The 14,104-nt window shown below is 42.4% G+C and overlaps 1 protein-coding gene across 2 annotated transcripts in view; it reads left to right on the top strand.

Annotated features, from left to right (window-relative positions):
* The window catches only part of cndp2 (carnosine dipeptidase 2), a 67,432-nt gene extending 59,403 nt beyond the window's left edge, over positions 1-8,029 (top strand). For both annotated transcript variants that reach the window (XM_043688443.2, XM_043688442.2), the window contains exons 11-12: positions 5,194-5,341; positions 7,819-8,029. In XM_043688443.2, coding sequence (XP_043544378.1) covers positions 5,194-5,341; positions 7,819-7,885 — 215 coding nt within the window. In that variant the 3' untranslated portion in view covers positions 7,886-8,029. The remainder of the gene's footprint in view (positions 1-5,193; positions 5,342-7,818) is intronic.
* Positions 8,030-14,104: the final 6,075 nt, after the last annotated feature.

Here is a 14,104-nt window from a genome sequence, read left to right on the forward strand (position 1 = left end):
TTTCTCCTTTGCAAACAGTAGAGTACTGTGGATGCTGGAAATCTGAAATACAACGAGGGAAAGAAGCTAGAAGTCTGGTTAGCATTTGGGGACAGAAACAGGACTAATGTGTCGTGACAATGAGCATTCACCAAACCTGAGGGACTTTAGAGATGTGAGGTTTAAAGGAAAAAGAGGAGTGTGGGGAAAAAGACAGAGGTTCTGTGATCAAAAAGGAATAAGGAAGTGGCAAAAGGCTCGATGCGTAGTCAGAGAATGAGAATAGCATAACAGAATTTTTGAGATGGTGTGAATGGACCAACACTTTTTGAAAGCAAGAAAGGAGACAAACAAGAACACTACAAATTGCTGAAGTAAGATCTATTTTCACCCTGACTCCAAGAGGTAAGTATGTCAGATTCCAGGATGTCCCCTAAACCCTGCAGTTTAGACTATTTGACAAATTGGATCCAACAATCTTTTGTGACATTTATCTAATTGTAATAAAGAGAGAATAAATATTGAATTGAAAAGGCTGGGGTTGGAGGCATTGATTTCTGACAATATCTTATGCAAGGACTTCCATTTCTTGAAATTCTAGTAGGTAGATTAATTTTTTTAGGAATAAAAAATAGAGCAGAAGTTATCCTAGAGCATTGTTTATAGAGAAGTAAGACTGTGCTATTTTCTGGAGATTGTTTAAGGTGCAGAGATGGCCTTTTGTAGAGTGATGTGGTGTTCTTGTCAGGTGTGGAAGATCGGGGAGAATTTCAATGTTCCTGATCATTATGACTGAAGAAATGTTTTGTTGCAAATCATACCAGATCACATGAATAGGTTATAGCAGCAAGTAGAAGCAATGAGGAGTTGAGAGGAGCCAGGAGATCTGATGGTTAGCAGTTTGAGGAAGGTAGAAAAATCACAGATACAGTCAGATCAATGGGTTACCTCTAGGAACGGTAGGAGAGTAGGCAGGTAGTGCAGGCGTCTTCTGTGGCAATCCCCTTCTCAAACAATTATATTGTTTTGGAAAATGTGAGGAGGGATGGATTCTTTGGTATCATAGCTATTGCAGAAATGTGACCCAGGGAAGTGCAAGGCTGGCAGCTTAATGCTCCAGATTATAGAAAATAGAGAAAGGAGGGCAGGAGAAGAGGGGATGTGGAGTTTTTGGTTAGTGATAACTTTGTGGCTGTATATTTGGGGTGAAATGAGAAATAAGAAAGGGATGAGCAGCTCATTGGGATTGTACTATAGGCGCCCCCCCACCCCAAATTTAAGAGGCAGCAGGAAATTGAGAAACTAATTTTTAAGGAGACATCTGATATCTATAAGAATAGTAGGTTTGTAAAGGTAGGCAGTTTTAATTTTCCAAACATAGCCTGGAACTGCCATAATATTAAGGGCTTGGATGAAGAGGAATTTTAAGCGTATACAAAATGTTCTTATTCGAAGGAACAAAATTTGACTTTCTCTTGGGAAATCAAACAAGGTAAGTGACTGAGGTGTCTGTGGGGGAGCACTTTGTGGCCAATGGTTATAATTCTATTTAGTTTTAAAATGGCTATGGAAACGGATAGACCTGATTTAAAGGTTAAAGTTCTAAATTGGAGTAAGGCCAATTGCAATGGTATTAGGCAAGAACTTTCAAAAACTAAGTTCATTAGCTCTGATGAGTCATCTAGATTTGAAATGTTAGCTTGCTCTCTGTCCATGGATGCTGCCTGAACCCACTGAGATTTCTACAAATTTACAATATCTGCAGTAAATTTGCCCTAACTTTCAAAATTGATTGGGAGGTGAAAAGCTGGTTGGAAAGTGGGAGGCCTTCAAAAATGAGACAGAGAACAGGAATTCTGTCTGGTCCTGTTAGTGTGAAAGGCAAGCCTGTTAGGTGTAAGGAATGCTGAAGACTAGAGAAATTGAGGCTCTGGTAAAGAAAAAGGAGGAGACATATGTCAGGTATAGACTGGTCAACAAGGTTAGATCACATGGAATCCAGGAAGTGCTAGCCGTTAGATATAAAGTTAGCTTGAAGGTAAAAGACAGAAGGTGGTGGCGATGGAGGGTTGTTTTTTTGGACTGGAGGCCTGTGATCGGAGGTGTGCTCCAAGGATCATGACTTGGTTCACTGCTCTTTGTCATGTTTATTGATGATTTGGATGTGAATATAGGAGGTATGTTTATTAAGTTTGCAGATGACACCAAAATTGGTGGTTTAATGGATAGCCAAGAAGGTTATCTCCGAGTACGATGGGACCTTGATCTGATGGACCGAGGAGTGGCAGATGGAGTTTAATTTGGAGAATGTGAGGTGTTGGTATTTTAGTGAGGCAATTCAGTTTATACTTATTGAACCTCGGAGCAGGTGCATTGTTCCTTGAAAGTGGAGTCTCAGGTAATTACGGTAGTGAAGAAGGTATTTGGTACGCTTGCCTTTCTTGGTCGATGCATTGAGTACCGGAGTGGAAGTTAGAAACACAGGAGCAGAGGGAGGCCATTCAGCCTTTTGAGCCCGCTTTGCCATTCTTCGCAATCATGGCTGCTCATCCAACTCTAACTTAATCCTGCCTTCTCCCCATAATCTTTTGATCCCATTTGCTCCAAGTGCTACATCCAGCTGCCTCTTGAATACATTGTGTTTTGGCATCAACTACTTCCTGCGGTAATGAAGTCCACAGGCTCATCTCTCTTTGGGTGAAGAAATGTCTCCTCATCTCCATCCTAAATAGTCCCCCAGAATCCTCAGTGTAACCCCTGGTTCTGGATGCACTCCCTATCAGAAACATCCTCCCTGCATCTGCACTGTCCAGTCGTTTTAAAATTTTATAAGTCTGAGATTCCCCCCACCTCACCATGCAGTCACTCAAGTAGACAGAGGTCAAAGAAAATCTTTGGCACACTTGCTTTCATTGGTCAGAGCATTGAATGCAGGAGTTGGGAGTGAGGCGCAGAGCTGAGTATGGATGCCATCACCAAGGAGAAGCAGCTAGAATAAACTGAATGGCCTGAAGGTGGATAACAATCCTAACATTGTCAGTCTCTCTTTATACGTCAGTCCTGCCACCCCCTGAATCAGCCTGGTAAACCTTCGCTGCACTCCCTCGAAAGCAAGAGCATCCTTCCTCGGAAAAGGGAAACCAAAACTGCGCACAATATTCTAGATGCGGCCTTATCAAGGCCCTGTATAACTACAACAACACACCCCTGCTCCTGTACTCAAAACCCCTCGCAATGAAGGGCAACACACCATCTGCTTTCTTTACCGCCTGCCTACCTTCAGCAACTGGTATGCAAGGACACCCAGGTCCTGCTGTACACTCCCATCTTCCAATTTTTATAGCCATTCAGGTAGTAATCTGCTTTCTTGTTTTTGCTTCCAAAATGAATACCTTGCAATTATCCAAATCATACAGCATCTGCCATTGATTTGCCCACCCAACCTGCCCGGATCACGCTGAAGGACCTCTGCATCCTCATAGTTCACCCTCCCAACTAACTTGGTATCATTTGCAAACTTTGAGACGTTACATTTTGTTCTCACGTACAAATCATTAATAGATATTGTGAATAGTTGGGGTCCCAGCCCTGATCCTGTGGCAACTCACTAATTGGAAAGGGGTCCGTGGACTCCTACTCTTTGTTTCCTCTCTGCCAACCAGTTTTCTATTCATTTTGTTAGACTTCCCCCGATGCCAGGCATTTTATTCTTGCACAATAATTTCTTATGTGGGACTTTGGACTTTTAGAAAGCATTTGACAAATATACCACTGACTCTCCCTTGTCAACTTCACCAGTTACAACTTCATAAAATTCCAACAGATTTCTCAAGTATTATTTCCCCTTCATAGATCCATGATAACTGTCTGATTCTGCCACTGCTTTCTAAATGCTCCACTATAAAGTCCTTAATAATGGATTTGAGAATTTTCCCCACTACCGATGTTAGGCTTACTGGTCTCATTCCCTGGTTTCTCCCTATTTCCCTTCTTGAATATTGGAGTAGCATTAGCTACCCTCCGATCTGCAGGGACTCTTCCAGAGTCTACAGAATACTAGAACATGATCACCGATACATCCATTATTTCTAGAGCCTCTTCCTTAAGTGTTCTGGGATGTAGATTATCATGCCCTGAGGATTTATCCACTTTCAATTTTCCCAGTGTCGTTTCTCAACTAATACTGATCTCCCTCAGTTCTTCCCTGTCACTAAGTCTTGCATTCTCCAACATTCCTGGTATCTGATTTGTGTCGATTTTTGTGAAGACAGAACCAACATGTGTTCAGTTGCTCAGCCATTTCTTTATCCCTTATTATACATACCCCCATTTCTGGCTGTAGGGAATCCACATTTGTCTTCACCAATCTCTTTCTCTTCACATAACTATAGATATTCTTAGTCTCAGTCTTTATGTTCCCTTACTTTCATACTGTATTTTCCACTTCTTAATCAATTCCTTGGTCCTTTGCTGAATTCTAAATTGCTCCCAAACCTCTGATCTATTATTTTCTTGGGCAATCTGTGCGCTTCTCCCTTCTTCCTTGTTATGGCTGAACAGGACATTGGTTTTGACATATTGCATTCAATTCTGGTCTCCCTGCTATAGGAAAGATATTGTTAAACTTGAAAGAATTCAGAAAAGACTTGCAAGAATATTGCCAAGATTGGAAGATTTGAGGTATAGGAAGAGGCTGAATAGGCTGGGGCTATTTTCCCTGGAGTATCAAAGACTGCGGGGTGACCTTATAGAGGTTTATAAAATCATAAGGGGCATGGGTAGGGTGAATAGCCAAGGTCTCTTTCCCAGGGTAGGTGAGTCCAAAACAACATGGTGTAGGTTTAAGGTGAGGAGAATAAAAGAAACGTGAGTTACAAGTTTTTCATTTCAAAAGTGTGTATGCAATGAAATGCTGAAGGAAGTGGTGGTGGCTTGTACAATGACAACATTTCAAAGGCACCTGGATGGGTACACGAGTAGGAAGGGTTTAGTGGGATATGGGCCAAATGCGAGAAAATGGGACTAGATTAATTTAGGATATCTAGTCAGTGTGGACGAGTTGGACTGAAGGGTCTATTTCAGTGATATACAACTCTGACTCTAGGTCACTGGATCCTGAGTAGTGATAATGCAACTGGCTAATGCTTGCAGTGTATTTTTAATCTTGTTTTTAATGACAAACCTATAAACATTCTTTTCTTTTCTTTCCTGAAGTATTTGGAATTGAACCAGACATGACCAGGGAAGGTGGGAGTATTCCAGTTACCCTGACATTCCAGGAAGCTACAGGAAAAAGTGTTCTGTTACTGCCGGTTGGAGCTGCAGATGATGGTGCTCATTCACAGAATGAGAAAATCAACCGGTAAGAGATAATACTTTGCTTAAGTATTGTCCCCAATCACCTCTTTGAGTTTGTTATTTCAGTACTTCTGTTAATTTGTGCATCTCTACAATTACATTCAGACAAAATAATGTTAGCTTCTTCCCGCTCAGCGTTTTCTTCCTATAAATACTGACGAGTGTCTGTGGCTTTTGCTGCCCTGTATTGGGAGGATGTATTTCTAGGATATTCACATAGGCTTGCAGAGTAAGCAAGAATACAGATACGTTTTAGGGGCAGCATGGTGGCTCAGTGGTTAGCACTGCAGTCTCACAGCACCAGGGTCCCAGGTTCGATTCATTCTTCCCGTGTCTGCGTGGGTTTCCTCTGGGTACTCCGGTTTCCTCCCACAGTCCAAAGATGTGAAGTTCAGGTGAATTGGCCATGCTAAATTGCCCATAGTGTTAGGTGCATTAGTCGGAGGGAAACGGGTCTGGGTGGATTATCCTTCGGAGGGCCTGTGTGGACTGATTGGGCCTAAGGGCCTGTTTCCACACTGTAGGGAATCTAATATGTTTGTTTTAATTATGTCCTTAACCCATTTCCTGCCCTTCCCACCATCACCTCCCATCCTGACCAACCAATAGCTCAGGACACTCCGCCAATCAGATTTTGTCTTATTGTCTAGTTAGTCTGCTACTCTTTTTATGTAAGTACATGCACACATTCCATTAATGTTCTCAATTACTCCTCTCATTTCTTAATGCCAATTCCCCCTACCTGTATAACACAACACAACACATGAGGTGGATATAGACAATTCCCTTCTTTCTGAGAGGGTCAGTTATTTTTTATTCAGTACATTTGCAACCTCTCTGATCTACTCTTCATGATCAGTCAAAATACTTAGGAAAAAATAAGCTGCTTCAGGTTGATATATGGTTGAAATCTATGTTCTCAAAATGAAAACAGAATTAAGCTGCATTTAGGAATATATCTGTGTATAAAAGTAACAATTTACAGTAGGTAAATGTTTGTACGCCTACACCACAACAGCACTTTCCACAAGCAAGGGTAACGGATACATGGGAACATCACCTGCAAATTCCCCTCCACTCCACTCCCCAACCTCATTTGGATTTGTTTCACAATTCCTTCAGTGCTGCTAGGTCAAAATCCTGGAACTTCCAACCTAAGATCATAGCCAGTGTCCCTAGGCAGCTCATCACTTTCTTGAGGGCACTTGAGGATGGGCAACAAATTCTGGCCTAGTCAGCGAAGCCCACATCCCATGAATTTTTAATGGTTAATGCTGCTGAATATCTTTCCACCCCATTTCATCTGCTCATAACAGCATGACTATCTATAAAAGCAAAATATTACAAATGCTGAAAATCTGAAACAAACACAATGCTGGAGAAATTCAGTCGGTCTGGCAGCATTTATGGGGAGAGAAATGGAATTGACATTGAGTCCAATGTGATCCCAGCTCCAACTAAGTTAAATCACAGAATCCCTACAGTGTGGAAATAGCCCCTTCGGCCCAACGAGTCCACACCGACCCTCCAAAGAAATCCACCCAGACCCATTCCCCTACACTATTATCCCATATTTACCCCTAACTAATGCACCTAACCTGACCATTATGGACAATTTAGCATGGCATATTTACCTAACCTGCACATCTTTGGATTGTGGGAGGAAACCAGAGCACCCGGAGGAAACCCACACAGACACTTCTTTTCACTTTCCATAAATGCAGCCAGATCTACTGATTGTCTCCAATATTTTCTATTTTTTATGTTAGCAGGCACTTCTAATTCCTTTCTGCAGCTAGTAAGCTAGCTTCCCCTAATGCATCAATGTAACCAAGCACCAAACCAGTAGCAGCCTCCACTTCATAAAAGTAATTATGCTTTTGTATCTTTTTCCATTTTTATTTGCCCTATTTAGATTTTTGTAAACCTGCTCGATCACTACTAATGTTTGGCATAATACTTTGCAAGTTATATAGAATGTCAGTTTCTATTTATATAAAGCCTTTCCTGTAGGACAACATCTCGGGGCATTTCCCCAAGGAGGAATCAAGTGAAGGAACATTGAGTCAAATTGGGGCAGAGAGGCTGTACCAAATTCTTGGTCAAAGACTGGATTTTAAGGGCAGAGTTGGAATGTGAAAGCCTAGGTGTGGAAGCTGTTGCCATCTGTAGTAAAGCAAAGACTGGATGAATGCAATTTGAGGGGCACTCTTCAAACTTTTGAAACTGATGATGGGCAGGAGTCAAGCCATAACAGAGACTTAAATATGGGAGAAAGTGAGGATTGCAGATGCTGTAGTATCAGAGTCAGAGTGTGGTGCTGGAAAAGCACAGCTGGTCAGGCAGCATCTGAGGAGCTGGAAAATCGATGTTTCCTGAAGAAGAGCTAATGCTCAATGTTGATTCTCCTGCTCCTCAGATGCTGCCTGATCAGAGAGACTTTAATATATATTCTTACAATTTTTATTGTTCCTTCAACAGGTCTAACTACATTCAGGGAATCAAAGTGCTTGGTGCCTACTTCTATGAACTTTCTTCTTTGAAATAATGACTACTGGTTTGATAGCTTGCTGAAATTGTTTCTAAAATTCTAGATCCAACGGAATTATTTTAGTTGTACACTATATGAAGGCATTATTACTGAATTTAACTTGTATCAATAAATAACACTGCAATAAAAGTGTTAACTGTATTTGTTTCTTTCTTGATTTAATATTAGAACAAATCAACATGGTTTTCTTAAAGGGACTCCTTCATAATTTTTTTAAAGAGTATACCTAACAAGGTCAGCTTTGATTTAAAAAAATCTTAATCTGTTCAGGGATATTATTATGCCTCTCGAAAGTAGATGGGACTTAAACGCAGGCTCCTGGCCCAGAGGTAAGGAAACAATCATTTCACCACAACAGCCCCTGCACCAAAATGAAACAAGGATTCATAGTCAAATTTCTGCTTTGCTTCAGAAATGTAGGTTGGAATTTAACATAACAGACCAGCCACAGTGAAACCTGTAGCAATACAAACCAACGTTCTAGACACTATACCAACACCTCCCCCACATGATCATCTTAAAGGGGAGCCAGAACATGTTTTCCATAAGGTTTTTAATAAGGTGTCGCACTAAAGGTTAATGGTCAAGATAACTTAGTGAGTTGGGATGATAGCATGGATAGAGGATTGGGTAATGGTCAAGAAACTGGAAACAGTGTATTTTCACATTTGGTATGCAGTAAAGAGTGGAGTGCCATAAGACCATAGCATGATGGAGTTGCTCAATGATGAGAGGCTGAGTCAATTAGGTCTCTGCCCTCTGATGTTTAGAAGAATGAGATGAGCGCAATCTCATTGGAACATTCAAGATTCTGATGGGACTCCACAGGGAGTTTCTGTTTATCAGGGAATCTTAAAATACAGGTCACAGTTTCATGGTAAGGGATTGATCATTTAGGGTTGATTTGAGGAAAAATCTCTTTATTCAGTTGAGAAATTCTCTACTCCAGAGGTTGTGGAGTCTCCAATATTGAGTATATGTAAAGCTGGGATAGTTTGCAAAACATTTGAGATTTTAACCTTTTGTAAAGGTATTGACTGTAAAAGCAGGGATGTCCACAAATAAAATATTAAATTATATGAACTAGCAAGACCATGATTAAGAAGACCATTTCCATTAAATTATACAGTAGAAGCGGAGGAATTGGGAGTAAGGGATCACGGGAGGAATTTTAGGGGGGAGATGGTAGGAGGTATAGTCAAGGTAACCATCGGAGTTGGTGGGTTTGAAGTAGATGTCAGTGTTGAGTCAGTTCCCAGAGACAGACTGAGAGGTCTAGGGAAGCGGAGTGAGCTGTTGGGAGATTGTTTTCTTAGTCATTGTCTTGCTAGTTGAAATAGTTTAATGTTTTATTTGTGGCAAGGGTAATTATGAGTTTAATTTCTGTATTCATGTGAGAGCATGCTAAATATTTTGTGGACAGATCCATTGCCCCTTCATAAATATTGGGATGTGTAGTTGATATTGTGAAAGACAAACCATTAATATTTGAAGTAAAAAAGAAGGATTGGCCATGATTAGGTGCCAATTTTTTTAATATTTCTAGCACATACCAGTCTTTTTTCAGAACTTCAGCACTTGTCTGTTACTTCTGATCTCCTTATCCTTTTTTTGCACATGTCTTAAAATAGATTAGATTATATTCCCTACAGTGTGGAAACAGACCCTTTGGCCCAACCAGTCCACACCGACCCTCCAAAGAGAGCAACCCATCCAGACCCATTTCCCTCTGACTAATGCACCTAACATTATGGACAATTTAGCATGGCCAATTCACCTGACCTGCTACTTTTGGACTGGGAGGAAACCGGAGCATCCGGAGGAAATCCACGCATACACTGGAATGACTATGCAAACTCCACACAGCCTGAGGATGGAATCGAACCTGGGACCCTGGTGCTATAAGGCTAATTCTCATCAACATGTGAGGTTGCTTGTCATAAAATTGCAGGAAGATTTATATTGGAAAGTACAAGTAGTTCTTCTACAACACTATGGTTGCATTCCAGGAGAAAGTGAGGACTGCAGACGCTGAAGATCAGAGTTGAGAGTGTGGTGCTGGAAAAGCACAGCAGGTCAGGTAGCATCTGAGGAGCAGCGGAATCGATGTTTCGGTCATAAGTCCTTCATCAGGAATGAGGCTTGTGGATCATGGCTGAGATAAATGGGAGGGGGTAGAGTTGGAGGGAGGTAACTGGGAAAGTGATAGGTGGCTGAAGATGAGAGAGAAGGTGATAGGTCATAGGGGACAGTGATGGACGGGTCCAGAGGGCAATGCTGAGTTGGAGGCTTGGGACTGGGATCATGTGGGGGGAGGGGAAATCCACATTTATCCTGTTTGGTTGCAAGGTCCCAAGGCAGAATATGAGGTGTTCCTCCAGGCGTTGGGTGGCAACAGTTTGGTAGTGGATGAGGCCCAGGACCTGCATGTCCTTGACAAAGTGGGAGGGGGAGTTGAAGTGTTCAGCCACGGGGCAGTGGGGTGCGGGTGCCCCAGAGATGTTCTCTGAAATGATCCACAAGAAGGCGTCCTGTCTCCTCGATGTAGGCAAGACCACACTGGATGCAACGGATGCAGTAGATGAAATTGGTAAAAGTACAGGTAAACTTCTGACATGTGGAAGGATCCCTTGGGGCCTTGGACAGAGGTGAGGGGAGTGGTGTGCGTGCAGGTTTTGCACTTCCTGCAGTGGTAGGGAATGGTGCCAGGTGTGTGGTGTAGGCTGGTGGGGGGTGTGGATATGATGAGGGAGTCACAGAGGGAATGGTCTTTTCAGAATGCTGATGGGGTGGGGAGGGAAATCTCTGGTGGTGGGGTCCATTTGGAGGTGGCGGAAATGGTGGAGGATGATGCGTTGTATGCGGAGGTGGGGAGGGGGCTGTGGAAGTTGAGGACCAGTGGGGTTCTGTTCTTGTTGCATTGGGGAGGTGGGGTTCAAGGGCGGTGGTGTGTGAAGTGGAGGAGATGCAGTGGAGGGAATCGTCAACAATGTGAGAAGGGAAGTTGTGATCGTGGAAGGAGGCGGCCATCTGGGACTTTCTGAGGTGAAATTGGTTATCCTGGGAACAGATCCGGTGGAGACGGAGGAATTGGGAATAAGGCATGGTATTTTTACAGGAGGTAGGGTGGGTGTAGGTGTTGTCTAAGTAGCTGTGAGAGTTAGTGGGCTTGTAGTATATGTCTGTGGTTAGTCTGCCGCCAGAGACAGTGATGGAGAGGTCCAGGAAGGGGAGAGAGGTTGCCGAGATGGTCCAGGTGAATTTGAGGTTGAGGTGGAAAGTGTTGGTAAAGTTGATGAACTGTTCGATCTCTTCGTGTGAGCACGAGGCAGCGCCTATACAGTCATCGATGTAGTGGAGGAACAGGTTGGGGGGGGGGGGGGGGGGGCGGGTGGCGGTGCCAGTAACTGCGGAAGGTGGACTGTTGCACATATCTGACAAACGGGCAGGCATAGCTGGGTCCCATGCAGGTGTCCATGGCTACCCCTTTGGTTTGGAGGAAGTGGAGGATTGGAAGGACAAGTTGTTGAGGGTGAAGGCCAGTTCAGCCAGGCAGATGAGGGTGTTAGTGGAACGGTACTGGTTGGGATGGCGTGAGAGGAAGAAACGGAGTGCTTGGAGGCCTTTGTCGTGGTGGATCGATGTGTACAGGGACTGGATGTCCATGGTGAAGATGAGGCTTTGGAGGCTGGGGAAACAAAAGTCTTGGAGGAGGTGAAGGGTATGGGGGAGGCCACGAACATAGGTGGGCAGTTCCTGGACTAAGGGAGACAGAACAGTGTCGAGGTAGGAAGGAATGAGTTCGGTGGGACAGGCACAGGATGAGACAATGGGTCGATTGGGGCAGTCAGGTTTGTGAATCTTAGGAAGGACAATGTGGTTGGAGGCTGTGGATGAGAGATGCCCAGAGGTGATGAGGTTGTGGATAGCCTGGGAGATGATTGGGTGATGGGAGGTGAGGTTGTGATCAAGGGGGCAGTAGGAGGAGGTGTCTGCGAGTTGGCGCCTGGCTTCAGCAGTGTAGAGGTCAGTGCGCCACATTTCTACTGCACCCCCCTTGTCTGCAGGTTTGATGGTGAGGTTGGGGTTGGAGTGGAGGGAGTTGCATTCCAGAGAAGCCTTGTTTAATAGAAAGTAGCGTAATAGAAATAATGGGGTCTATGGAAAAAGTGGGGTTGGGGCAGACTAGCAAAAGTTTTCATTCATAATCACCCAAAAGTCGATTGCAAAGTATGGCACAGCTCAAATGAAGGCTGAAATCATATTTATAAATGAAATAAAAGTAGATTTGATATAATACATTTAAAAAATGTAAGAAAGCTACTCTCTGTAAAGTACCTTTCCCAGAAAGTTGCTCCAACAGTAGCTGACATCAGTGCATGCGCAGTACGGTATGAAGACCACACTGATGTTGTACATGCCAAAACAGAGTGAAGCTTTTAGCGCGACATCAGCACATGCGTAGAATGAAGTGCATGAACTGATCCCTGCTGGAATCACGCTATTGTCAACGGAGGTAAACGTTCTCCAAAATTCTGTTCCCCAATTCTTCAGTGACATTATAGCCAAATCGTGCTGCCAAACTGTGTGTTAACCCAGAACTACCTGTATATAATTCAGTTGGCCTTGTGAATATTAATACTGTAACAGGGATAAAGTGGTACAAAGTCTTCCTTTCTTCATCACCAGCACACTTCATTTACGTGATATAGAAACCAATCAGTCAATAACATGCTCATCATTTTTTACACTTGCATGATTTGCTCATCTCCTGCAATCTGCCTTGTGATTCCAAAATGATTTGTGCAGCGGTAATGTATTATTTCGAATGACTTATCCATTAAAATCAGAAATGGACAGGGAAAGAAACTGTGCAAGGGGGTATAATAAAGGTTAATGCTTCATTGGAGAAAGTGAGGACTGCAGATGCTGGAGATCAGAGTCAAGAGTGTGGCGCTGGAGAATCACAGCAGGTCAGGCAGCATCTGAGGAGGAGGAGAATCAACATTTTGGGCATAAGCCCTTCATCAGGAAGGGCTTATGCCCAAAATGTCGATTTTCCGGCTCCTTGGATGCTGTTAATGCTTCATTGCTCTACTTCAACGCATTAATAATAAGTCGGGTTAATTTGCATAAGAGACACAATGCTGTGCAATCTCAATCATGAATATACCCCATTCCACAAGCATTTTACATTGTGAACTTCGTTTTCCATATTCTTGTAGCTTAGACTCAGTTTAACTGGAAGATTACCAATGGTTATTTTAGAAAAGACTGGCTGCTGCAGTTTTCTTGGTTTGTGTGTCTAGAAAGCAAAAGCTGAATGTTAAAATTTATAACTTAGAAATAATGCGAATAAGAATACTTGAAATATTAGTTTATAGGTCCCAAACTTATTTTTTGTCATAAACTGGTTTTAAACATGCATTTTAAACAGTTGAATTCAATTTTCATATTCTGATTTTATATGTTGGTATCACAGGCATTATGTAGTTCTTTGAAGTTTATGTTTTGTACCAGAACCACAAGTTAATTGGACTACATGAGATTAGGCTGTAATTAAACTGTTGAAACTAGTCAAACAAGTCCGCAGTTTCACAATAAATCTCCTTATTGATGAAAGAGTAGCAAGTATTATCAAAATCAAATAGTGGAAATCTGAGAAAAAAATGAAAGTGCAGGAAACACTCAGTAGATCAGGCAGAATTGATGGGAAAAAAAGAGGAGTTAACATTGGAACCATACACCTTCAGCCAAAATTAAATAAAGGTTGTGTTCTGCTGTGTATGGTTGTCTGTGAATTGGTGAGAAACATCTTGTCTAATATTTGTCAAAATATGGCTGTGCTATCAGAAATATTAAAGTCAATTTCTCTGAGCTGTCCTTTCCCACATGTCCTTTATGATTGTTTCTGATGCTTTCAGTATGTACAATATCATGAGTCAGACATTAGAGGGCACTGCTGTACAAGGATTTCAGTTTTGATTCAAGAATTTTGTTTCTTGAGTCTCAAGAACTTTCTGCACTCAATTTCCCAACCCTCAGTGTTCACACAATATAACAGCATTAAATATTTCAGCAGCAATTTCAGTAAGTCTGTGGCATCATTTCTTATATTTAGTAAGGATGAAGGACAATGCTTTAGCAATATCAAAGATTTGGACTAATCAAGTCACCAAACTGTATCACATCAGCGAAAAAGAACTTTTCACACTC

The sequence above is a fragment of the Chiloscyllium plagiosum genome, unplaced genomic scaffold, assembly GCF_037043375.1.
Source record: "Chiloscyllium plagiosum isolate Xiang-an unplaced genomic scaffold, Cpla_swu_hap1 HiC_scaffold_4, whole genome shotgun sequence".
Taxonomy (NCBI): Eukaryota; Metazoa; Chordata; class Chondrichthyes; order Orectolobiformes; family Hemiscylliidae; genus Chiloscyllium; species Chiloscyllium plagiosum.